We start from the raw sequence: 26,445 nt of genomic DNA, 5'->3' as shown, positions 1-26,445 counted from the left end.
AAAAAAAAAAAAAAAAAAAAAAAAAAAAAATAAAAAAAAAATAAAGAACACACACACAAGCGTCGTATGAAATAAGATCCTTTTTCTAAATGTGTCTTGGCTTAATTAGTCTAACAGTGCACCCTCTCGTGTAAAACAACTCGTAGGTAACATTGACTGGCCAACCAATACTGCTTTTGCCACTTGCACAGAGAGGTATTTTCGTGTGTCTTCTGTTCAAATGTTTAATCTGTTTCTATTCGTGTTTTCTATTAAATCTTTTATCGGTGTAAAATACGGAGATCGTTCAACCGCGTGACAATTAGTATCGAACTCAAAAATATGAAACGCATAGACTTCTACGGACAGACTGTAAATTGGTGGTTGTCTTGTTTGCGACTGCGATCTAGTGTCTGAACGATAAACCAAAAAAAAAAAAAAAAAAAAAAAAAAAAAAAAAAGACAAAACAAAAAACAAAAAAACAAAAGAAGGAACAACTCGTCTAATCGACCATTCATTTTGTAACGGACGAACACTTATCAACACGTATCGTACACTGTTTCTTTGCTTTGTTCATTTATGATAAGTAATATCGTACAGACGTATAAACTGTTAAAGGAATATACTTATGTTTAGACTGGCTGATTCCTATGGCTTGTACACACATGGTAAACTCTTCTTAGATGTTACCGCGCGAGCGCAAGGAGAACCGTAGGCGTTTTCCCCATGTTTTTTTAATCGGTCCTGAATAGGCAATCGGATCGTTATGGATATCAGCGCGCACGAAGCTATAAATTTTTTCATTTCTTTTTCTCTTTTTTTTTGTTTCTTTGCGTTTGCACATTTTTCTCTTTTTCAACACACGTTTCATATATCACTGTCGGATCATGCGAAAATAAAAGCATCCACATTTCTTGGCTTTCCCTCGTCGGCGAACTATCGTATGCCATCGAGTTTCTTCTCCTGCGCAAATAAATTCTCGAATTTTACATACTGTCAAAAATGTGTCGTGGCAATTTTTTGTTGTTGTGTATTTTTTTTTTCTTTTTTTTTTTCCACGTACTGGCAGCTGATGAACATATCCCTCTCCCCCTCAACTCCATCACAGCTAGTCTTATACGTATAATCTGTTCTACTAAAGGAATGTGTTTACTGAGAAAGAAAACCCCGTAACCTAGTACTAATTATCGTGTGCTACCTACAAGTTGTTTGGCATAGAGATTTTTCAATTTGCAAGATATAGCATTATTTTTCGTTTTTGCTCGTTTATCAATGTGCACGGTTACAATCCGATATTTATACTCTGATCGAGTTGAATTCAAGGATGCGATGGGCTTTGATTTTCGATTATAAAGGAAATGAAATAAGAAAAAAACAAAAAAAAAAAGAAGAGATTGCGAGAATGATTCTACGATGAAGATGATAATATTAGAAACATTGTGTGGTTCTAACGAGGCGATTGCAAAAATGTTAATCCGTATATTATATACTAGATATCGTAATCGAGAGAATGAAATATAATCTTTACATATAATGAAACATGAACATTTTTCTTTTGTCGCTTATAAAGCGATAGAAAGAAGGAAAGACTTAAGAAAAATGTTATGAGATAAAAATCTAATTGTTGAATAAGATTGATGTGTTACTTGTTGACAAGCACGATGTACGTAAAAATTCCAGCGAAAATGAATATAATGCTTTGTTTTTCTGCCTCTTTTCAATCGACTCTCGTAATGAACAAATTTAGCGAAATACTAGATTTTAGGTACACTAGTAGAAGTATTCATGAGCTTAACAAACGACATGAATACGGAATCGATGAACAAATGAACGAGATACAAAATCTTTTGGTAAGTATTGGCCTACTCAAAATTATCGGGAACACAACTGCCCCCATCAGGGCAGCCAAGGATTGCGAGTTATAAAGTAGAAATAGAAAGAAAGTGGCGATAAGACAATGGCAAATAATCTTGACCTAATGTGATGATTCGAGTAATTGGTGACAAAATTATTGTACGTAATTAAAGTAGAGAAATATTATGCTGCCATTAGGATTAATAACGCAACGGCTATCAGATTAAATCAATTTACAAATTAAGTTAATTATAATATGCGACACTCATAACATGATTCTATTAAAAAAATTCTCGAATAGATCTATCTACTGCAACCTAATTAATTAGCCTGCATCTGCATATCTCGTATAATCTGTGACTTTTCAATGCATTTGGGCAACACAATGAAATTTAATTGATAATAGTTCACATAGAATTTATGAATAAACTTAAAACCGTGTTTTACGTTCACGGACGTAAAAATATTTTGTCAACAATGTTTATAATATCATTCCATTCCATGTGTATATATATACACATATAGAACTACATATTATATTTTTTACTCTTCTCTCTCTCTGTGTAATATATTATTATTACTCATGTTATGTGATATTTATAAATATACAAGTTATTATTTTAAAGAGCGGTGAGCCAGCGCCTCCAGCTATGAATTGTACTCATGTACACTTATATATTTCATTTGACGCTACAGCTAACGTTTTCAGTTATTTTAACTAAACCCATTATTGATTACCGCCTATCCCTTATATCACACCTTCCTAATACCTACCCCCCAACAAAAACAATGATTTGAAACGTCTGTTATTAATAGATGGTAAATCCTCCTCATCTAGCAATGGAGTAAAAGCTGTATCCGTATCGACGATTACCAACATAAACAAGTTTTCTATCTAAAAATCCATTCTCTATCCTAACGCTTTGATTCCATGTCAAAGTGCAATTGTCAAAAGATTTGGTTTGCTTAAATAGAATCCCATATAAAGCAGCATCATACAGAACCCAAGGATGTATGACATCCTTGCCATGACATCCAGCCAGATGTATGGCATAGACTTTATGTAATAGTAAATGTGTGTAATAAAATAATCTCAACCTTCGTGCTCCACTTAAGGTACTTAATCATTGCACAGAAAAGAAATATTTACCGGATGAACCAAATATTTCTTCTCTTATGTTCCATTAATAACAACATCTATATATTACTAAAACTGTTGTAAAACATTTTGGAAAAAGAACAGAACAACGAATACGTTTTTAGGAAGAAAGATACTTGATGATTAAACTATTGAAAACACACACACATAATATTTATATATATATATATATATATATAAAAATTTTTCAACGTGATAATAAAAACTGTATTCTTTCAACTATAACATAAAGGAATGACGAAAACAGGGGTCTATGTCACAGCTTTTGTTTTGGCAAAAGCGTCAACGAATGTAAAACTGTATTATATTCGAATTGTATTCAACTGATATACCTTGAAACTAAAAATAATTAGACAAAATGTTTTAATGTACGAAGTGTATCTACAGTATCGTGTTATAACCGCACCGAAACCATTTTATACTCGAGAACCATCTTCAAACGAATCGAGTAGTTTTTCGCCTAGCATCCTAGCAGAATAAGTTCTCCACATTTCTAGGTCAATATGTTAGAAAGAATGAGACTCGATGCTAATATATTTCTGTGCAGATTAATCTAAACGCTATAAGATATAGATGGATGAAGTTTTTTGAGAAATAAAGGCTTTGGGATTGAGAATAAAACTTGGCAATAATGTATTATGTTACTCATTTAGCTGGACCAGCCAGCGTTGTAAATATATAAATATATGTTTATACGTAGAATAGATCTCCCTTTATATGTATATTCATCTTCCAGCCAAGTTATTTCTGCTTCATATATGTAAGATCTTTGGTTTTGCCAAGGTGTTACTCTGTACTTATGAAACCCGTTCGAATAGTACGTTAAGCAAGAGTAAGGTCGCTTAAACAGCCTAATCATTTCATAGTTCAAGGAACAGTTCAATACAATAATTCGCGGAATCCTTTTTTGTTTTTTGTAAAAATGAATGTATACAGACTTACGGGATACTCATTGATGTACTAATTCCTCGGATTGAAGTCATTCAATTGTGAGTTCTGTATGACCTTGTAACTAAGAGAGTGTCTGAGTAAGATTATGCTCCTATACAAAAAAAAAATTGATTTTTCACAAACGAAACAATTATCCGTATCTCTAACATCTCCGACTCAATCTTCCAAGAACAATATTATATGGCCGAATTGTGCCATTTTGTATCTAATGTAACAATAGATTTTTCTCATGCCATCTTTCAATATGCTATACCATACAACTAGATATATTATGTGACTCTGATGTGGTACGTGTGTGTTATTCGTGATAAAGCCCCGTAACGTGGTGTATCACAGAACAATTGTAGTAGTTATCATATAACATATAATATTCATATATCGTAATAATCTTAAAAGATAGATAAATGTTGACGAGCCATGATGGATGCATGAACAGTGATGTGAGAATGCAAGCGCTATAGTGATGTAGCGATAGATGACAACGGGTGGTAGGTGGTGGTGGACGAGTGTTTAAAGAAGGGAGAAGAGAGCTACCGCGGGGCATCATCTCAAGATGCGAAGAGGTGAATAACGGAGCTCAATAATGGGGATGAACAAAAGTGCTGTACTTGAAATCAATGGATCATACTGGCGAGGGCATTCTGACGTGCTCGTTTTGCCTCCTCTTCACTGATCCTCTGCTCAATAAAATATTTAGCACTCTCGATTGCGTTAGGATAACCCGTGATAGTCACTATGCGGTTCCTGGTACCAGGGGCGAACGTGCCCTTCTTAGAGATTTGTATGTTGGCGCCACTTAGGTGCTGAATCTCAATGAGGGCACGACCACCGGGTCCCAGAATAGCTCCCACTATAACCTCTGCAATTTCTATGTCTACTTTCTTGGTCTCCTTGCTGTTGGCGTCTACCTGTGTAGGACTCTTACTTACAAGTGATAACTGGTTAGTGCCCAGGCCAAACGAATTGTTGTTTAGATGAATAGCACTGGCGGCTGTGTTGTTTTGTCTGAACGGATCGAACGACTCATATCTGTCAAGTGTATTGCGTGGTGTAGGAGACGTAGATCCAAGAGCAGGAACCGTTCCAATTGGCCCAAATACACCGCCGTTATTGTTCGAGCCATTCGCCGTTGTGGTAGTATCCATGGGATTTCCAAGGTAACTCATACTGGATGGCATCCCAATACCCATTCCAAGGATGTTATACTTAGCAAGAGTCGCGATAGCGGACAAAATTTCGGTTGCAGCAGGCTCCAAAAAACCTGACGTCCGTAAATTTAACTTTATGTGTTCTAACAACTGCGTTGTCACAGGTGCTGTACCCGCTGTTATTGCAGCTCCTAAGTTCAAGTTCAAACTGAGACCAGCACCGTTCAAAAGGCTTACTGTAAACAAAAATTACCGATGTTGTGATAATAAAGTTTACTTATTAGCGCAATCGCGTTCGTCTTTCGATAAACAAGAATTAGTTATTTTAAATTATTGGAATCTCACCTGTATTAATGCTGGCTGTAGAAGTATACGTGGGAGTACTTGTCGGGGCTTGAGCATAAGGACTGCCTGTCGGATTGTAATTAGCTACAGGACCACTTACATCAGCATAACTAACATTGGGGCATACACCACTTTGTGGATCGTCTGCCACTTTTGCTAATATCATCATTAACGCGCTACGATTATTCTCTTTTTCTCCAATTACAGTTATACATCTTTCTTGTAAAGATACATCTTTTGCTTTTTGACTTATTTGAACATAAGAGCCGGAGTCTTCTTTAATTTGTTTAATATAATTTCCAGCTTTACCTATTATCATTCCCGCAGTGCTGTTCGGCACTAAAATTTTTACCTGGAAAACACATAATAAAACTAGGTCATTGCTAAATGGAATCAATCAACACAACAAGAGTGTATAAAATACATGTATGCAAAAAGAGAGATAGAGTATGGGTGTACCTGCTTGTCTCTCTCTGCTGTGGTTTTACCAGATTCAAAGTCAACTGTTGTTTTTGACGTGAGATCTGGTTTCTCGCGGATTTTATCCATAATGAAGTCCATGACTGACATTATAGCTTCCAAACTTCCCGTTATCAAGCATATCCGTTCTGTGGTTCCTGTGAAAGATACAGGATCTATATTATACTTAACTTCCATAGCAATAACATGTGTCTTTTCAACTTACCTGGATAAAAGTCATGAGACTTGGACATTTTAACTCTGGCTCCTGTGTCTTTCTGTAATTGGGCAATTGTATCCCCACCTTTTCCAATAATAGCTCCTGCAGCCACACCAGGAACCAATACTTTGAGGTGATATGTTCCATCTCCTCCTATAAAGCATCAATGTACACAGGAATTATTACACAAGAAGATACAGAATGTATGTGGGAATATAGCATTTAAGCCCATTTGATACTTTTTATCATTCAACCGAACCACTCAAAATACTTTTACTGATTCACTTGTTAAAAGAAAACTGCTTAACACAGGGGCCAGAAAACCACTACAAAGATTAGGTATACAGTAAGGCTGCAGAGGTGTGTTCAAACATTCCACATTTTTATTCAATGAAAAATACATCGTGTATGAAGTTACATCGTCAAGTGCTCCAAAAAGGGAAAACCACTTCACGAAAATCGAAAAACATGCGGAGTCTCGCGCAGCGAGAGGCACGCGAGCCGAGCAAATCAGGAGCAACGAAAGCACTGACACGGGTCTGGATAGATCACCGTATAATTGACGAACGAAGGATAACGCGAGCATAACGCGGAACTGCACAAAGTTTCTTCTGCATCGAGGGCAAACAGCTGTTTGACAGATGGAAGCCCTGTGCGCTCGCTCGCTTCGCGTCGACCTTGACCCGCAACCTCGGTAGCGGAACGGTGTGCTTGCCTGGCTGACAACTCACCGATACGCCACATCCTAGAAACCGTTGCTCGAAACGGGTAGCAACGAACGCGCTCCTCTGTATAAAAGTTTTCGCGACGAGTATGGTGGCACTGGGCTACAGCAAAATAATGCGGTGACAACGACGACGGACAGAGAAAAGCGTACAGGTTACGCGTACGGATCAAACACGATGTAGAACCACTTCCGACGTTTCTTGTCGCGATGCTAGTAGTCCGATTAAACGATAGGGACGAAATTGCAGAGTCACTGAGCGTGATCGACAGCCACCGCCGCAGCAGCGATTCTCCATTAACAACGTTCACAAAGGCACGACCGCCCACGCAGGAACAACGGACGACAACGTTCGCCACGATGACAGCGAGGAACGAGGAAGACGAAGAGGAGAAAGAGGACGATGTTGACGATGACGATGATGACAAGGAGGAAGAGGGGGAAGGGAAGGCGACGACGATGATGACGTTGACGAGGAACCGAAACGAACGTCAATGTATTAAAACAAAACAAAAGAAAAATCAAAAGAATAAAAGAAAGAGTACACCGTTATAGGTGCCGCGTATATAAAGTTCGCGGTCACCAGATATCAGACTGGGCCAGATAACGAACAGATTGAGGCAAAAGGGGAGACACGAGAGGCAGAGGAAAAGAGAAGGAGACGTGGCACGAGAGGATGCGCGAACCGCTGTGCGGTGCACCGTGTTCGCGTTCGCCAGCCGTTCGAGAAGTGGGAAACGAAAGGGAACGGCCTAGCTAGCGAGCGAGCGCTGTGTCAACAGCAGCAGCACCAACAAGACAAGTGGAAACAGAGGACAGATATAGGACAGAGTCAAAGGACAGAGTAGGAAGGGGGATAGAGAAAATCACTGTATATGCCTTTTTATCGGTGAATATGTATATACGTGGAATATGTATATTGGGGGGAACGGATGGATGAAGGTACCATAGAGGAATGTTTCATGGATAGTAAAGAAAAACCACTGACAATGCACGATCAAAATACCTGATCCGTAATGTGACCTCTTCGTCGCGCCATTTTCCGTGTCGCAATCGAGCGGCCGCTTCCTGGAGTCTGCAATCTCCGGGGAGGGACACGTCTCCATTCCTGAGTCGGCGGCCATCTTGGCTCGTTCGTTCGCGCACACACAAGAGTGAAACGGGAGAGATGAAGGGAGATATATATATATATATATATGTGTGTGTGTATACTTGGTCAACACACACGGAGACGATGGCCGCGACCGGGGGCAAGTGTCGTCCAAAGAAGCAGAGGCAGGCGGAGGAGACGCACCACTCACGGACCGAACGAACGATCGAACGAACGAACGTACGCACGACCACGATAGCTGGTTTCTGGCGGAAGGAAGGGAGACCGACCACGGACGTACGTACGCACGTACGGACGAACAAACGACGGACGACGCTGTCTCGCGGGGTGCCGCGTCTCACTGGCGACTGCTCGCGGCTCCCTTGCCAACCAGCTGGTTGATACTCGATGGTGTGTGCCTCGGCCCTCGCGTTCCTCTCTCGCTCACTCTGTCTTACTCTCGCTTCTATTGGTTCCGATCACCAGTCGACCTCTCTCTTTCCCACCAGCCCTCACGGGCCCGTGCACCAGGGACGTAACGTTCGACCTACACCAGGGGTGCCTTACCTTGGGACCCTCAATCCATTGATTCGTCTATATTTTTCGTGTTCGAACGAGAATGTTTGAATTTGATCAATGATTTGCTTATTAGACGGTGTTGGTTAACGATTCAGGCAGATTTCTATTCATCGATCTACTTTGTCCTTGCGATCGAGAATTCGGCGTTCTATATTATATAATTTATTGGTATCGCTGCATCGCTTTCGTAATCGTACCTAACCGATTCAATAGATATGTATTTTCCGATTAACGATTCAACGATCGCATTTCGATTAGGGACCTTTCGATTAATCTTTTGTTCAACGAAGTTGGATCGACGAATTACTCTATCGATTGATTTTACTGCTAACCACCGCACAGTTACGCTCGTGAATTACTGCCGTATGCTGCGCATAACCGATAAATACATTTATGTATAAAATTTAAGTTAACGTGCATGGTTTATTACTCTGTTGAACAGTATTCGTGTACGAGAGAAAACTGAGTGCGCTGTAAAAACTATTTTCCCCGCCAAGGCCGTTAATCTCGTTGTCGTTGGTGCGCACTGCGGTATGACATCATGGCTCATGTGTAAACGAATAGAAGATGTCTTTGATTTTCTCGCGTTTATTCGAAATGTAGAATAATAGGGATGCGTATCGAGTCTGATATTTAGATTATCTTTTTATCAGATCGTGTGGCTACGCGTTATGGCAACTTCGTTTAATAACATCTATGTGTTCACTATTCTAACACAGATAAGTAATTGTCGACTGTCATGACGAAGTTCCGTTCTAAAAGCGACATTAGTTTATCTCCGAAATTTAATGTACTATTGGTCACAGTATCGGTCAACCGTAAATGATGAGAAATCATGATTCATTATCTTTCGACACCGCAAGAAACATACCCATTTTTATTTGTATGTGACAATCGTCAAAATACTTATCCTGTCTGAATATTTGTATAGGTATGCACAGTTTAAATTACGTAAACATTTTTAATTGGTAATCAATCATGAGATTAGAAATGTGATTATTGGTAAAAAAAATTCGAGCTAGTAGTTTAAGCGAATTTATTATAGTTTACCCGTGTTAGAGAATGCAGGCTCACGTAAACGAAGAAGATTGGCAGTAATTATTGCCCTATCGATGTGCACGATCAAGCTCGGTGTCTTACAGCACAATACATGTTTTTTTTTACAATTTTTTACAACAGAAGGAATGTAGTCATCGGTGAAGTGTGCACGTATTGTTTTCTATTATCGATTACGCGCACATGTGACTGATGTATTAGAAGTACACGACGGGAAATGTATAATTTCAACATAAGAATCTACTTTCCAAAAATACACCGTATTTTTTCTTCTTAACCGTAACAGAGATTCACTATCGAGTAGAGTAAAGTCCGAAGTTGCAGTGATGTCAGGCGATACGTAATGGCGTAGATAAAAATTTATTTCGTTTTACAAACAGTCGTACAAATCTTGGGAGCGGAGGACGATATTATATACATACACAAAGAAGCATTCAGTCAACAGGCGCGTGTCGCAATGCTGTTACTTGTTAGACGTTGAATGCAACTCGTCGTCAAACCGACAACAGCGACAATTTGTGAATAGCGCGGGCTCTTCCCTCCCGAAAGGTTGTCTTTAAGCCACGAGGTGGCTCCTGAGTGCTATTAAACGTTCACCTGATAATATAAACCACGTTCGAACACGTGCGAACACTGCATCTATTCTATCGAGGTCTTCGTCTCACCTGCATGAACAGATTTATCCATCCCGTGTCACTTCTTGCTCAGGACCTCGTGTTCGTTGAAACTGGAAACGCGAATGCACCGACTGCCGTTTCTGTGTTGGAATCTCACGGTTGTCTCTCTGAACCATTAGTATAGGTGCATGTAACACGTATGCTGTCATGAATTTTTCGAGCGATGGGAGCTACCGACGTTGCTCGATATATAATCACCGCACGACCTCGCTCGATTGCACTTCTCTCCCGTATGACGTGCACTGTGCTTCGCTGCCGATTAGACTCGTTTCAAACTTCTGTACGAGGTATACCTATGCGAGAACGGGTGCACAACATACGTCCTGCTTACATTCTTTGCATTCCTTCTTACACGAAAGCATTTGTCCCCTAATACAAGAATATCTAAAAACTTAAGTACAAAAATTTACAGAAACGTTCGTTTTTTGAAAGCTAGCAGTGATTGAGTAACGATCTTGGAATTTTTTTCCCTTATTGCGTCATGTATCTACCGCTTGGATGAGGTAGTCTCTAAATAAATATATATATAACTATTCCTAACCGGTTTATCGTACGATGCGATTCCCGATTGTGATACATAGGTTCTCAGGAGCGTTACCTAACCGTTAAAGGAATATAAGTTCCTTTAACATATTGTCCTTGTCCCACAGCGACTCGAGTGAACGAGCTAGATCCCTTGCACTCTTTTAGACTCCGGGTTAGCAGGCTATCCATCTATACTTAAGCGTGAGCGCATATTGTGCTGCACGCACGATGCATACATTTAAATGCTTATCCAAGGCCACTACTATACTGACACATCGACATACTGTCGTTAATGCATTAGTCATAAAATCATGGGTCGTGCATCTTTTGAAATTTCTCACCTCTAGTCCCATAAGATTAGATTCCCATATTTCTTAGCTCTTATGTAGATACATATATGAACGATATGACTGCTTATTTTCCAAAATCTACAGCGATTTCAAGAGTTCCATATTCGAACATATTTTCTTAAAGTACAATTATGCATAGCAATTCAACAAATACATTAACTTCCGCACATCGAATATTATGCAAGCGGAACGGTACGATTCCTTGCTACGTTGACCTCATTTCTCGTTTGACCTTAATATCACACAAGGTACTTCAAGTCAATCTATACATATAGTGCCTATCAAGTTTTCGGGAACCCATTTCATATAGGCGTATAGTTTTATTTTTTGCAAAATATAGGTAAAGGAATAATGTAATTTACATAATAAAAAGATTGTGCCTTCTCTTGTAATTATATGTTTGATTATTTTATATCCTACCCGCGTAAAAGTGAATGGCTTTACATATTCCACACGTAATCAAATATTCTATATACATGGCACATATTTCTGAAAGTTGATAAGATTAGAAAATGTATAAGGTATTTTGCGTATAAAGTATTTAAATCGTTTGATTTTTATAGATACGTATTACTTTGCAACAAGAAAGTTCAAAGCCTTCTCAATCCGAGTAGAAGCTACTTTGACCAGGCGAGTTAACCGTGGAAAACATAACCTTATTTCAAGTTTCAGTTAAAATAAGAGTAATCTTCCGATAATAACAGATATAGTTATGTAACGCGGCATCTTGATAATCTTACATTTTATGATGCTTGTGATAAAGATGTCCAAGTATTTCACGAACTTACATTATTATTGCACGCAGGCTCTTCGTAATGGATGACAGCGTCGTTGAAACGCAAGTGAAGGTACTATTTTTTGCTAAAGCAAGGGAACTAACGGGAAAAAAGGAATGTAGAATTACTCTTCCGCGAAAGTTATTGTATGCTGATTTAGTGGACAAAGTAATTAATCGCTTCAATTTGGATAGTATACGTGACACATTGATTTTGGCAGTGAACGAAGAATTTGTTCCTTCGGACGCTACGCTCATACTCTCGGAAAAGGACGAAATTGCTATTATTCCACCACTTAGTGGAGGTTTGTTATACCTGTTATGTGAATGAAGTATTGCAGTTATAAAAACACAGAAATATCTGTACACAAAGACGAATAAACATGATAATTTGGAAGAATTACATTTTAAAGAAATAATTAATTTAGCAATTGCTCCAAATTGTGGAGCTATATCTAATTTTATTGGTATTACTCGGGATAATTTTGACAACAAAAAAGTATGTATATGTTTAAAGTTTTAAATATAATTGTATTACCTACATATATATGCTTCCTTAGGTTTTAAAATTAGAGTATGAAGCATACGAACCAATGGCTTTAAAGGAGATGAATAACATTTGTGCTAAAATTCGTTCTCAGTGGAATGTTCATCACATTGTTATATATCATCGACTAGGAGAAGTACCAGTATCAAAAGCAAGTGTAATAATTGCTGTTTCATCTCCTCATAGAGAAGAATCATTAAAAGCTATTGAATACGCTATCAATGCACTGAAATCTTCAGTGCCTATTTGGAAAAAAGAAATATATGATACACAAGAAACACAATGGAAAGAAAACCAAGAATGTGCCTGGTCCAACAGTAAATAATGTTCCTTGTCATTATGTTTTTGTTTTAAAAAGAATTTAAATGTACTGATTTGTTTGTAAAATAATATATATACTTTGTTTAAATAATATATTGTAATATATAAGATGTCGAAAAGAGCAAACAAATTTTATATATTTAGAGTATATACGAATGTTAATAAATTGTTGATAAAATGTTTGCAGCGTTGTCACCGTTTACTCATTTTATGCTACCATCTTTCTGTATTTTAATGAATCATATCTCAATACACATTTATGAAATACTTATTTTTACCAGCTCATGATATAAAACATCTACAAGTATCTGAAGATGTGATTACACTGTCAGATCAGACTGAAGAAACTGTATTAGGAAGTACGGATGTATGCGAAGGTGAGGGAGAGGAGGAAGAAGTGTCTAATGTTGAAATAGATCCAAATCTTGTCCAAATTTGTGCTACAAATGAAGAACTAAATCACAGAATAACATCTTTTATCGAAAGAAAACGGCAACAAGTAAATATCGTGAATGTACAAGAATTCTGTTACCACAGGTTGGTTCATGATTATTGCTGAAAACAACGAAAATTTCGAGTATGTAAATGTATTTAACAAGTAGTGGCACTTGTTTGAAAAACATTAATAGAGACGAATTCTTTGCATGTAGGGAAGAAAATGATGAAAATGAAGATTCTTGTGCAAGAGTAGATGCTATTCTTATTAGACGAAAAGATTCTAAAAGTCATGTTAAAGGTAAGATCAAGCATTTGTAATTATATTTATTGCTATTGAAGATTTTAAATGTAAATGTCTTTAGTACACAGGGTGCTTAATGCATGGGGACCACAAACAGTTGATCAATCTATATTACGTAAAGCAACCATGTCAGGAATGAATCAAAGAAACAATTATTGTTCATCTGTATTGGATGACAGAATATCAACCACTGAAAGAATTCTTGGCATAAATCGACCTGTTCCCAAAGATGTCTATGAACGACTCAAAACTATTGAGGATCGAATACTATACTTAGAAGGCATATCTCCAGAATATAAAGATTTTTGGGTAATCTTTTGAATAAGTATGAAAGCAATTCTAATTTATTTCAGAATATTTATTTCTTCAATTTTACTTATTAACAGAAGTCAGAGGACATTAATAGTCTCAAAGGAACTTTCAAACCACTTAGGAAAAGAGTAAGTACAAAAAGAATTTTTTTGTTAAATTATCATTTGTTTAGAAACTACTAAGATAACCCGATTTTATTTTTACATTGAATTTCAATGTACAACAAACAAATTTCAGACATACTCCATGGCAGAACTTGACTCCAAACTGCATGAATTAGAAGATAAATATGTCAAAAGAATAAAATAACATCTATTGGACTAGTCATTGATCTATGCAATACTATTATATTGTAATTGTTTTTAACACACATTAAAAATACACAGTATATAATTTTAATCTGCACTTTTCTTAGTATACCTACTTTGATATACATATAGTCTAAAGTTAAAAAATATATAATAGACTACATTATATAGGATTATATTGTTTTGTTAATAAATCAATAACGGATTACTATTACGACAAATTATATTATAAATTGAGGACGAAACGACAAATGGAGCTTTTATCATGCAAGCACCGGGGTATTATACAAACAATGAAAGGTGGGGCGGGTGGGGCTCCGCTTTCCACGACATGGTCAAAACTTTTGTTCCGGTATGTACTTATATTAGTTCGTCTTTCAGTTGATAGAGGCAGTCTTCGTCGTGCTGCCATACGGTATGGCCGCGGTTCGTCGAAGTTTTCTCCTTATCCCGCTATAAATTAAAGTGATGTTGATAGTGATGTTTTACTTGTACGGAAGTTCGACAAAAATTAATTGTTCTTTCGAATGCTGGTGAGTACTATTAAAAAGTTTCTTTAAATACAACGGTTTCGCTATGTTTATCGAGCACGCGGGCAGCACGTCGTCTGCCAGGGTGACAAGCATCATCCTTTTTCCTCTCAGCTGGCTCGATGGACCGTTTCGTTTGATCGGTTTTACAGTCTCTCTCTTTTTTTGAATTGTTTTTGTTTCCGTCAAATTGTTTCAACATGACATTTTCATTTCGTCTTAAAAATATATTTTGTCAATACAACTCATGACATTTAATCAAACCCCGGTTCGAATAAAAAAGGATTATAGTTATTTTTCAATTAATTTTTTACTTTTGGCCATCTTGGAGATTTTCGTATCGCAGGATTATCCCCTTGTTTTCGTAACGTTTGTGGGGGGGTACGTTTAAATGTTCGACAGCGATGCCCGCTTACATGCATTCGATATCCTCATCCGAAAGCATCGTTTATTTTTACGCATTCTATTTTCGTCTTGGCGCATGGGTTTCTTCTAGTAGTTTTCTTAAATGCTAGAGAAACACGGCGACACATTCCTATCGCGAACTTCGTAGCGATTCCAACGATTCTGCGGATAAACGGTCACGTTTGCGTTGTGCTTTCATAAAACAAAGGACAGAGTGGGATGAGCAGGTGATAGAGAGACTGAGTTTTGAAAATACACAGAGGTAAATGTCGGCAATTAGAATAAACAGGACACGTGTTTGTATACATACACGAGATGCAGACTGCATCATGCAGTAAAAGCGAAGGCAGTTCCCAGTGTAATCTGTCTGCAAATAGAAGCGACAAACATAACGATTATTTTAGTTTCTTTTTGATTGATGTGCGTACGATTGCTTTTTAACGTGTTACTCAATGGTATGTTTATATGCAGCAGTGGTTCTCAATTGCACTCGATCTTCGATTCAGAACTGCCTAAATAGGATACTTCCCTTAACAATTGCAACATTATCTTTATTTAGGAATTTATTTACCCTCGAATAAATACGATCAATCCCTTCTATGATCATCAGCGATCAGACTGGGAACCGCTGAACCAAACCGAAATAAAGATGTCGGTTGACCTGTTTGTTTCAAGGATACTTTCCTAAACTTTCTGCCGCATCGCTTAAAATTGTGTATTCAGTTGTTGCCGCTGAAGTTCTTTATGCGGCTACCTTCATAAGGGGTCGAGCTTGAGTTTCATATAGCCCCCCTCGTCCCTTAATTGGTCAGCTTATCGAATAAAAAACAAAAAGTTCGACACAAGCGATAACGAGTCTAGTCGAGGTAAACCCGATGCACATATGCGGTGCACCAATAATCGCGTCTTTCACCTGCTGCGCAAGATATATGATTATGGAAGCATATATACGTGGCGGCGTGATTTCTATCTTGATTAGCGAACGGCCGATGGTTAAAAGAGAAAATCGTGTCGGCGGCGTTACCAGAACAGAAAGAAAGAAAAAAAGAAAAGAATAGGACACGATTCGAGCGGCGTGAAACCTCGAGTTTCACGAGGTTTAAACGGCGGCGTACCGAATTTTTCGTTCGCTCCCCTCGTAAAACGAATTACCGTGTAACGTTAAACTGTTTCATGGATCACGTGAGGAAACCCTTCGCGAAACGGTGTTACGTGGCGCGATTAATTCTTTCTCTTTCCTTGTCTTTCCCTCGACCAGCTGACAGTGACTTCTCAGCGAATGCACGGCGCACGGAAAGACATCGCGATCCGTTCGTGCGGTTAATCGATTCTAATTGAAGCGAAGCGTCACGAAACGATCTCGTCCTAGCAATTGGATTACAATTCGGGCTTTATCCGTGGATTGCCACAAATTCTATCCTGATAGGTATTATCGCGGGAAATCCGAACGATTTCACACGATCATCGTTCGCACGACATCCGAAATTATACTTCAGGGTCTAAGTTCGTATGCGCGAATAATTTTACCCTTTTAAATTTGCATTGCCGATCACGTTGGCTTCCGTGAATATTTTCGTCTTCCTGGAAGGTTCTTCACTCTTCTGTTGGTACAGAATCAGTTCTTGAAAATTTCCAACGTCTTTTGTGGTTCAGTTCCTTTCAAATACCCCCGAGGCAACCGGAGACCTCGTTAAACTTCACCTAAAATTTAAAGGGAACCCTGGCTTTCTTTTGTCGATAGAACTCCGTGGGTACGTTGACCTTTTGCATGGTATAGATAGACCGAATCGGGTAACACGTGTGTACACAGGAACGTGGCGATACTGCGAACGTGTAACTCACGTCCTTCAGCGTTCCTTTTTTTCTTTTTTGTTCAGAAACAATGTTCGGTGAAAAAAGAACGGGTCATGGTACAGCGTGGTTTAATGAATAACAGTAATCGCTGTGGATATTTTCTTTTACACCAGGACGTCCCGTTTATCGGTGGAACAATCGACGAAGGGAGAATTTCTCGCGGAAAAATAAATCTGAAGTCTACGATAAAGTTTTGTTAATATTTTATTTTCGACGTATTTCTTCCTTTAACAAATGATCCTCGTGTGTGGCTTCTCCACATATAACTGATTGCACCGTACAAATTGGCCGCCATTGTATAATCTAATCGCGACGAGCATCACGGTTAACATGATTTCTCCTAATTACGACATGCAAGAACGCGCTTAGTGGCGTAACGAGTTCCACCTAGGCTGATGTAAACAGAATTTCAATAATAGAACGAAAGTGCAGAGGGTACTAAGTACCTCGATGATCTCTTGGTAGTTGATCCGAGCGTTAAACGGGTAACAAGTAGTCCCCTCCCCCCTCTCCTCATCCGACGACGAGTTAATTTGCCTTTTTCTTTAATCTTGGCGCAGACTCGCTCCCAGCCCGCCTAATTGGATCTGTGAAGCGTGGATAATGAGAGGTAATTATCGTGCGACGATCAGAACGGCGTAATCGTACGAACGTTGATATTGTTTCATTTAATTGACCGTTTTCCACCAACGGCAGAATATTAAACGGCCTTGCCCGAACGGGAATAACTGTTCGTATCGACGGGCTCATAAAAACTGCATCTTAGCAGTTGAATTCTGTCAAGCACTATAGTCTGTATATATAATATCGAGCTAGTTCGTCGGGAAGACTTCAAGGTTGTAGCCTTACGGAATATAATCTAATTTATTATCCCAACCTACCTGAACTATCTTATCCCCTGAATGGTGTACCTCCAATTAAACAAAGTCACTCGTAACATCGAGTGTCCGCCTGGTAACTTTTATAGATGCCTTCGAATAGAGAGTCTAAAGGCCCGTTTACACACATCCGTGTCCGTTCCGTGTCCGATCCGGGCGATTGGGATCTGTCGGTGCCACGGATGGATTACAAAGTGTAACAAAAATGTCGGAGAACCCGGAAATGAAAGACTCGTGAGGTGATTTGAAACAAGTTTTTCCTTAGCAAAAATGTTATCCGAGGCTTTGTTAACGAGATATTAACGAAAAACCCTGTTAAGCGCTGCGATTGGTAGCCAACGTTACCGCGGGAAGTCGATCGACAGATTCGCGCTCTCATTGGTCGGTGTTTTTCGTTAATATCTCGTTAACAGACTCGGATAAGATTTTCGCTAAGGAAAAATTTGTTTCAAATCACCTCACGAGTCTCCCATTTCAGTGTCCTCCAACATTTTTGTTATACCCTGTATAAACTGTTAGATATAAAAATACGATAACTAATTCGGACCCGGGACACGGATCGGATGTGTATAAATGGGCCTTAACATCGAGGTAGCATACACGATGAAGACGTCGGTACGAGTCGTGCGCCCAAAATCGGAAATGTGACAGAAACTGTGTTCGATCGAGCGGGATCGTCACGGTGTACAGTTAATTGTTCACCGTGAGAAGCATTGGACGACGAACGCATCCGTCGATTCGATGATGTAACGTGACAGGTACCGTTTGTCACATCCGGGCCCAGTCGGTGTCCAAACGAAGGAGGGGGAGGGGCACCTGTCCGGCAAAGACCGTTTACACGGTTCACGTTTACAGGGCGGTTTGTTATTCGACGAAGGAAGCTATCGGAAATACCTGTTGGCGGTGGTCTCGTTCACGAGTGGGAGGATTATGTCTATATCGTGGCTCGGTTGCCGTGATCGTTGGCGGCCGCCACGATCAGGAGATCCACCGCCGCCATTTGCATAGATAACTTCGCAAGCTCGAAAGCGGTCGGCTCTGTTTCTCTTCGGTTGCGGGTCCGTGTGTGTTTCACGCGGTGATCGATAGTTAAGTGAACCCCGATCGCGAAAGGTGTACCGGACGTAGACGAGCAAAAGGTAGGAGGGCACGTTTCTCTCTATTTTATTCGCGTAGATTTCAGTAATTACTTTATCGGCGATTACGGTCGATAAGTACCGGGCGATCGGTTTAGAACAGTAGTCTACATTTAGTGAAATGAGATTCGATCGGGGCGAGTATGGAGTTTCCGTGGGAAGAATCGTTCGGGATTAGTCAAGGAGAGTTTCTTTTTTTCCGCGTGATTTCACGCGTGTGATCGAATAGTTCTGCATAAACTGTTCGCGTTAATAACATATTGAAAACCACGCCGACATAGAATTCCTTTACAGAAAAATTTACATACCGTAAGGACGAATCCTGATGTTCGTGTAGAATCTACTTATAGTCAAGGCATGACTGAATATAAAAGAAGCACAGAATTTACATTAAATCAACGTAAATCGACGTCGTTTGTCGATTAGAGTGTCTGATAATGTCTTCGTCGTTTAGAACCTATAATAGCTCAATCATTCTCCAATTTCGAAAGTGTAAAAGCCTTCCTGTCCCGTCTGTTCCGATTGTACTGTAAAAAATCAATCGATTCGGATAATGGAAACTCGTACACCGACGATAGACTCGCTGGTAGCCGGATCGGACGTTCTTTGTATCGGGCCGTGCCTTCTAATCCAGTAACAACACACCGGGCCTTTTCACAGGGAGTATATCGTTATCGTGCCGGAAATGATCGACCGTTTGATCTCTTGTGAATCGCGAAGCAGCCGTTCCGGTCGGCCGGCCGCATTTACAGAGCCCGACGATCCGCTCTAATGTTGATTTAATATCGCCTGCCTGCCGTTTACTGGTCGAATTAATGTTGATATCCTCGACGGGCACCTGTGGCCTGTCCCAGTGATGTTCGTGTTAATCCATCCGCGAGTATTTTCGGTGCATGTAATTATAACCGACGAAGGTGTTCTATTTCGTGATCATTGATGCACAGAGAACGTTGCACAAAGAACTTTACAATACCATAATAATTCTACCGTCTCGTGTTCCGGTGAAATGACTTTTACTAGGCAAGTTAAGACTCCAGGAACGCTTCCCTCGTTGACTGTGCGTCGACAGAGTGTCGGTGACGCGCGCAGTTATCGCGACTGTCGTACGCCCCAGAAAACACTATATATGCGTTGCTCAAAAGTGTTTCATTTGCCGGCGCAACGAAATGACGCAAGTTTTCCAAGCCGTCAACGGAAAAGACAAATTTTCCCCTGGGTTGGTTCTCTCGACGAGTCCCATTTTGTAGCGCGTCGTTACCGGCCGCGTCGCCTTCTTGTGTTTAATTGCACGCCTCTCGTACCTACTAATTACGCTCTTTTCCGCGGCGTTTAAACACACGCGTCGTCCAGCCCTCAGTTTTCTTGGTGGAATTTTTGGGTCACGCCCCTCGATCGATCCCCTGGAACCCCCGTGCACACGTTCGACCTACACTTTCCGCATCCCCCGTGTGTTTATTTTGTCCGCCGAAAGGCGCCGCTGAAATCTTCGTGAACTCGAATTTATTGGGGCGTGAGGCTATTCGGGGGATGGGAAACGGGGGGTATTAATAGGGAGGCAGGAAATCAACGAGGACACGACGGGACGTGAGAGTACGGAACTTTAGGGCTGCAGCGGTAGGAAAATGCAATGGTATTTTAATCTGCTTACTGCATCTTTTTGGTATTTTGGCGTTACGCAAAACGATTTTTATTCGGTCTAAATACGACGGAAACACTGCAGGCTAAAATCCACCGCAGTCTCCACGCCAGCCAAATCGTTGGGTGTTCTCTGTGATCGAACGTGTGTTCGGCGATCGCGCGTATACTCGGTGTGCGCGAAATTGTAATTGAATTTCCGAAAATGACAAATTTCAGTGAATTATGGCGAAGAATGATCGTAGAGTCATTCTATTTTGCGGGTTTCGTGTCTGAAAGTATATTCCATTCGTTTTGTTGTTGCGTCGTAATAAACTGATGGTTCGTAACGGTTTATGTTCGTTATCGTTAAGAAATCCCTATTCTTGCGGGACCCACAGCGTTGTTGCACGCCGGAAGATTCGCAAATTGCACATGAAATATTATCGGTGGTTTTGGCGCGGGGTAATATGGAAATCCATGTATGTATGCTCGTCCGATAAACCGTGACCATTACCGAGATTGTATACATGGTGTATAGCCATATGTAAATGATCATAGAACAGGAAACGGCGGGTCGGCGAACCGGTGTACCCGCGAATATTTCACCGGAACTTGTTACCGTTTGCGTAATGAGAATCGATCGAGGATTCTCGCCGGTTCGGACGATCGCGTGTCCCGCCTATTCGGTAAAGGGGAGGGGGTGGTGGTGGAAGTTTGATTTTAATTACCCGTCGAAAACAGAGGCTAACAACTCCCATTAATCGGCCTCCTTTGCGCCGCTAACAATTCACTTAATTGAATAGACCGGTATCAGACTGCACGAGAACACGAAACCTAACCTCTTCTTGTTCTTTTTCTTTTTTCGTCTGCTTCCCCCTTCGACCCAGAGAGCATTCGCGACACGATCCGATCTCGTTTCGGATTTAATCCGCGACGACGAGGTCTCTTCGCGCGTGTGACAAAACAGAGAAAAAAAATAAAATAGGCTTTTTCGTTTCGAGAGTTGTCCCCACCTACTTGTCATCCCGTTCCATTTTTTTATGGTATATTTGCCGGGTAATTGGCTCGAATTAAGCCAGTCGTGTGATTATTAGCGGATCACCTAGCACGGTGGGTTCAGCACTCGTTCGTCACTCGTATCAGACGCCCTAACGTGCTTTCCCGTTTGATTTACTCGTTCGAAGCTCACGGAAGTCTACTTCCATCGCCCCTCTCATGTCGGCCGGCATTTGCATACGGATCGACCCACATAGATCGTGCCCCCGAGATTGTTGCATCGAGCCTTAACAGAGAGTGACTACTCTTGGCTGAGTATAAGAAATTGAAGTGACATGATTTTTCTACGATCTATATATATATCTGTATATATATACACCTATATACAGTTCGGGATGGTTGCAACCACGGAACGGCGATCCCACACACGATTTTTGTCTTTGTTCTTCGTGGACTAGACGCATAAGAGAAGAAGTCCCTTGTTCATTGGGGACTACAAGGTACATAGGAAGATCCTCTGTTCTTCAGGGACCTTCGACCATAGAAGAAGATCCTCTGTTCCTCAAAGACTCGTCCCCTACGCAGTAGAGAGTTTGCAGGTCGATCGATTCGTGTCGATCAGCACGACGTTGCTGTGGAGATAGCTGATCAGGGCCGTGCACACCCGGTCCGCCTGTTCCGTGACGAAGTAGTACAAGGGCGCCCAATTTTTCGCCCCGATACACTTTGACCGGATCGCCTCGCGATCGTCCTCGCTGATCTGACTGGCGTGCTCGATGAACGTGCAGAACTGCAGCCCGGTCGCGAGCGTGTGAACGGTCCTCAGCCGTGGGCCCATCTCACCTAGCAGCCGATAGAATTTCTGTCCGCGAAATCTGCTCCCGAGTATATTGATCGTGTGCAAACTCCGGCACCTCTCCAGCACGTGGCATAGGTTGCTCGAGCGTAGATACAATTTAGACGTCGAGCCTAGAGGGGGGAGGGGGGGGGGTGTGTAAGAAGGGGAGAGAAACAGTTTTGGAATTCGTGTGCCATTTAATGGTACACCATCGAGGAAACTCAGCTTCCGCTAGGGAAAAAAGTGTCGTGGAGTAAGGGCCTTTTACCACTTGTAAAATTTATTTCAAGCACTGAAATAAATGTTAAACCAGATATTAATTTGGCATACAATTCAATAGTTTATGATACCAAATGGTAGGAAGCCTCTTCCGCTAGGGAAAAAAGTGTCGTGGGGGAAGGGCCCTTTACCACTTGTAAAATTTATTTCACGCACGGGAAATAAATGTTAAACCAAACATTAATTTAACATAAATTCCAATAGTTCCCGATACTAAATGGTAGGAGGCCCTTACTCTCACGGCACTTATTCCCCTAGCGGAAGCCGAGTTTGCTCGCGAGGGTACGTATCATTCGGGAGGACTCGTGGAGAACGAGAACAGAAAGCTGGATTGTTTTCAAAACTACGCGTGTGTATGTTCACTTGGAAATTTTCTATGGACAATCGGCCCCCTCGGATTGTATGGAGATGTATGCAAACGGGCGGCGGTGTTCTCGGGCGTTCGACTTCGTTAGTCATTGAAATGGTATGCAAATCGCGACGGATGGTTTTCCTGCGTTTACGCTGTCGACCGCCGCGAATTTGTCGCCTTGAGGTGTATCGATCAGGGAGCACACTGGTTGTGTTCGACGATATCGTGTCTGCAGGACCACGAATTTCGAGACGGTTATAATTGCTTTTGAACTCGAGTCGAAAACGACGGGTTCAAGAATGCATCGCATGATATCAAACGGACAATCGTTGCTTCGCGACCACTTCCTCGACCCCTCGGCTATACCACGTGCTCCCCCCTCCCCCTTCACCTGTGCGAGAACCGCAGCCCGAATGCAATGAAACATGTTTGGAATACTAATTACCGTTGAACCCGTGGTAAATACGGTTGCCAGGTCAAACAGTGCATCGTGTTCGTGAATCATACGCGAGAACACACACCACGCGAATCGATACGAATTTTCTATCCTTTGTGGCCGAGGGGTGGGGAGGTCTTTGTTGCCGGGCAAGAAGAGACGTATGTATACAGGGTGTAACAAAAATGTTGTCCGACCCGGAAATGGGGCACTCGGGGGGTGAATTGGACCAAGTTTTTCCTTAGCAACAATGTAATCTGAGGCCTCGTTACCGAGATATTAACGAAAAACCCCGACCAATCGGAGCGCGAGTTTGCCGGCCGAGTTCCCGCGCTAGCGATGGCTACGTGCTGCGATTTGCAGCCCCGAGTGCCCCATTTCCGGGTCGGACAACATTTTTGTTACACCCTGTATACAGAAACCTTGTGAACAGAGTCGAAAAGAAACGGACGAAAGAAACCCCCGACGCGCCATTACGAAATGGTAACTACACAAAGAATGCCCCCTTTCTTTCTCTTGCTTGACACGTAGCCAAAACCCCTTCCTACCTACCTTCGTCTCCCTGTTATTCTATTTTTTCCGTCGGTATCTTTCTCTTTCATCATTTCCATCGTTTCTGCGACGGCGAACACGGCGCATACCCGACGAGGTACCGAGAGAAAAGTGAGCCAGGGGAACGGAGGCAGAGAAGTGAAACGAGAGAGGTAAAAGGAATTCCGTCAAGTCGAGTTTTTCGAACCCGTGCCAAAGGCCTCCCTAACCGCCCCTCGGGGTCCGTTTTGTCGATACCACTCACCGCGGGAAATGGAAACTTAATTAGAGGGGCAAGCGACAGATGACGGCCAAGAATTAAACCTGTGCAATTAGAGACGTGCAATTCCTCTAGGCTCTTGTTCGCCACCGAGAGCTGCCGCAGGATATCGTCGCAGTCCGGTCGAAAGCTTATGGTGAGCTTCTTCAATAGCGGCATCCTCTTCAGCTCGTTTAGCACCTCGAACGTGTCCTGTTCATTGTTCGTCACCTGGGGATCGGAACGCGCAAAGAATTCTACGAATTTGTTCGATTGCCCGACGTTCCACATTCGTCTCAATTTAGTTAGCTCGGGACAAGGGGCTATCGTTTCGTTTTCGGTATAGGGGAATACCGTCGAATTCGGGCCATTGCTTAGGTTAAACCACTGCTGTAACCTGTCACGTGTAAGCAATTTGCGACGACAGACAATATAGCTTGCTTATACTCGGTGATACGAAAAAAGGGTTCATAATATCTAAGGTAGATAATACTTGCCAAATGATGAAAAATAGTCCTGATACAGGTGTGTCGAAAAATTAATATTTTCAAAGTTATAAACACTTTTTCGTTTCGACTAAAGCAACTAATGTATGGAAACAATGGATTGCCTTGTCTTTCCTTTTTTTTTTTTTTGTTGCAGAAGGCTTTCTGCAGTTTTTAGTATTTCCTTTTTACAATTTTCATCATTGCCTCCATACGGTACGATAGCTCCCGAAGCGAGAAAGTCACTCGCTTTAACCCTTATCTAGGCAACCGGGTACCCAGGTACCCATTTCTAAATTTCCTTTCACAATTGTTTATGTTCTTGTCTAAAACAGCACTTTGTATATTACTAACAGGTTCAGAAACCTATTAAAGTAAAATTATCTATGTTTCTCTAATCTGTCCGAATAGAAGTATAGTGAATATTTTGTTTGCCTACACAACGGTTATCCGAAACGAAAAATTGTGTGTAACTTTGAAAATATTCAATCTACGTTTATCATACGGCGCAGATTGCTCGCAAATTACAATTTACAGACGGTGGTCAACATTCAGCTACGTTTGCCTAAAATATACCTCGTAAGTTCGCCACAGAAACGGGTCGCTGGCGACCCGCTCGAAGAACACTGATACCCGTCTGACGGCGCGTAGCTCTTTGTACGTGAGATAGGAAAGAATTTCGTAGACGATCTCGACCGGTAACGACGCGATGTCCACGGACGTCGGGGATCGCGTTCGATCCAGAGGCGGCGCGTCACACTTGTTACCGATTCTGGCACGCTTCCTAATGAGCTCTCGAGTGATTGCAAGCTTGTCCATTCTCGTTGCATTTCCATTTCCGGCAATCGCTGCGCGACCATGTCCGTTCCCCTCACATCGTCTTCCGACCGCGGTTACTCGGGGGTTGAATTTTTTGTTTTCACTTCCGTTCGCGATGCTCTCGACGCTTGCGGTTTCCGTGTTTTTTTTTTTTTGGGGTTACTGCATGAAATCGACGAGACTAGGAATTTTGACAGTTTCTACACAGTCCGCCCGAGCGCTATTGTTTTGTCCCCGGCTCGAACGATATTCTCGAATTCGTCGCGCGCCATTTTGTGTCTACGCACCGAACGGGGGAACTGATACGCGTTCGACGTGCACGCATCTCCAGAGGAATATTCAAACTCGATTATCGGAAACGTGGGATGAAAAATGTCGATTTCACACACTTTTAAATGTAACCTATTCCCCCGGGTTAAACAATCTTTCTGATACCGTAATAACACGGGGAATTGGGTGTTTCCCCCCTAAATTTTGATTATATTGTCCGCACAGAGAGACGCATAACGGTTCCGTAACGGCAACGTTCAGACACAGACACGATTATATTTATATTACTTATACGTTCGTCGGACGGTGGCATTCGAATTAGTCAGTCAACAGAAAGTTACTTGATGGTAAACTTCTCAGAATTACAGCACCACCATACAGTAGTTGATTATGCTTCGGTTACAGAAAACGCAAAAACATTTTCCATTGTGTTATGTACCACCTGTCCAGCCAGCGGGTATTGCTGGGAACCGATCGGAAACAATTCAATATCCAAGATGGGGTGAATACGATTCAGAGAAAATACGATGGTCGGCTGTGTGTTAAATAATGCACGAAGTACATTTGTGAAAACGACCGTCGTATTTTACATTTGAGGAAAGATCGATCGAATCGATTGCAGGCGTTTTAATATTTCTGAG

The 26,445-nt window shown here is 41.2% G+C and overlaps 4 protein-coding genes across 9 annotated transcripts in view; 2 read left to right on the top strand and 2 right to left on the bottom strand.

Annotated features, from left to right (window-relative positions):
- Positions 1–62: 62 nt before the first annotated feature.
- LOC107195008 (RNA-binding protein Nova-1) lies at positions 63–10,365 on the bottom strand. 5 transcript variants are annotated; one of them, XM_015584756.1, is made up of 6 exons: positions 7,847–8,305; positions 6,123–6,269; positions 5,897–6,072; positions 5,438–5,789; positions 4,874–5,328; positions 63–943 (listed from the first exon to the last, which is right to left on the bottom strand). In XM_015584756.1, the coding sequence occupies exons 1-6, from the start codon at positions 7,962–7,964 to the stop codon at positions 917–919; spliced, it is 1,275 nt and encodes a 424-aa protein (XP_015440242.1). In that variant the 5' UTR covers positions 7,965–8,305; the 3' UTR covers positions 63–916. The 5 variants fall into 5 exon arrangements, with proteins under 5 accessions (XP_015440242.1, XP_015440239.1, XP_015440237.1 ...); XM_015584753.1 differs by lacking the exons at positions 63–943; positions 7,847–8,305 and adding an exon at positions 10,231–10,365 and having other exon boundaries at positions 4,249–5,328; XM_015584751.1 differs by lacking the exon at positions 63–943 and having other exon boundaries at positions 4,249–5,328.
- Positions 10,366–12,219: 1,854 nt separating this feature from the next.
- Positions 12,220–14,120, top strand: LOC107194541 (molybdopterin synthase catalytic subunit). Its single transcript, XM_015584183.1, has 8 exons — positions 12,220–12,232; positions 12,291–12,391; positions 12,453–12,756; positions 13,042–13,297; positions 13,411–13,496; positions 13,561–13,808; positions 13,886–13,939; positions 14,049–14,120. Exons 1-8 carry the CDS (start codon positions 12,220–12,222, stop codon positions 14,118–14,120), a joined length of 1,134 nt encoding a protein of 377 aa, XP_015439669.1.
- Positions 14,121–14,578: 458 nt separating this feature from the next.
- The window catches only part of LOC107194697 (tubulin polyglutamylase TTLL5), a 34,914-nt gene continuing 23,047 nt past the window's right edge, over positions 14,579–26,445 (top strand). Inside the window, exon 1 of one of the 2 annotated variants that reach the window (XM_015584357.1) lies at positions 14,579–14,652. The gene's annotated coding sequence lies outside the window, so the exon portion shown is untranslated. Of the gene's footprint in view, positions 14,653–18,886; positions 18,926–26,445 lie in introns of those variants that run through there. The other variant, XM_015584358.1, reaches the window with a different exon arrangement.
- LOC107194540 lies at positions 22,113–25,534 on the bottom strand. Its single transcript, XM_015584182.1, has 3 exons — positions 25,292–25,534; positions 24,296–24,461; positions 22,113–22,504 (listed from the first exon to the last, which is right to left on the bottom strand). Exons 1-3 carry the CDS (start codon positions 25,532–25,534, stop codon positions 22,113–22,115), a joined length of 801 nt encoding a protein of 266 aa, XP_015439668.1.

The sequence above is a fragment of the Dufourea novaeangliae genome, unplaced genomic scaffold (genome assembly GCF_001272555.1).
Source record: "Dufourea novaeangliae isolate 0120121106 unplaced genomic scaffold, ASM127255v1 scaffold8, whole genome shotgun sequence".
Classification (NCBI taxonomy): domain Eukaryota; kingdom Metazoa; phylum Arthropoda; class Insecta; order Hymenoptera; family Halictidae; genus Dufourea; species Dufourea novaeangliae.
The sequence above is the reverse complement of the archived record's forward strand: the minus strand, read 5'-3'. Positions and strand labels throughout refer to the sequence as shown.

Coding starts and splice junctions, on each gene's coding strand:
- LOC107194540 (XM_015584182.1), bottom strand. CDS start 25,534: ATGGACAAGCTTGCAATCACTCGAGAGCTCATTAGGAAGCGTGCCAGA. Junction 24,462..25,291: donor TTCTGTGGCGAACTTACGAG/GTATATTTTAGG, acceptor TCCGATCCCCAG/GTGACGAACAATGAACAGGA. Junction 22,505..24,295: donor GCACGTCTCTAATTGCACAG/GTTTAATTCTTG, acceptor TCCCCCCTCTAG/GCTCGACGTCTAAATTGTAT.
- LOC107194541 (XM_015584183.1), top strand. Junction 13,497..13,560: donor TTCTAAAAGTCATGTTAAAG/GTAAGATCAAGC, acceptor AAATGTCTTTAG/TACACAGGGTGCTTAATGCA. Junction 13,940..14,048: donor TCAAACCACTTAGGAAAAGA/GTAAGTACAAAA, acceptor AACAAATTTCAG/ACATACTCCATGGCAGAACT.
- LOC107195008 (XM_015584751.1), bottom strand. CDS start 7,964: ATGGCCGCCGACTCAGGAATGGAGACGTGTCCCTCCCCGGAGATTGCA. Junction 6,270..7,846: donor GAGGTCACATTACGGATCAG/GTATTTTGATCG, acceptor GATGCTTTATAG/GAGGAGATGGAACATATCAC. Junction 6,073..6,122: donor GTCTCATGACTTTTATCCAG/GTAAGTTGAAAA, acceptor AGTATAATATAG/ATCCTGTATCTTTCACAGGA.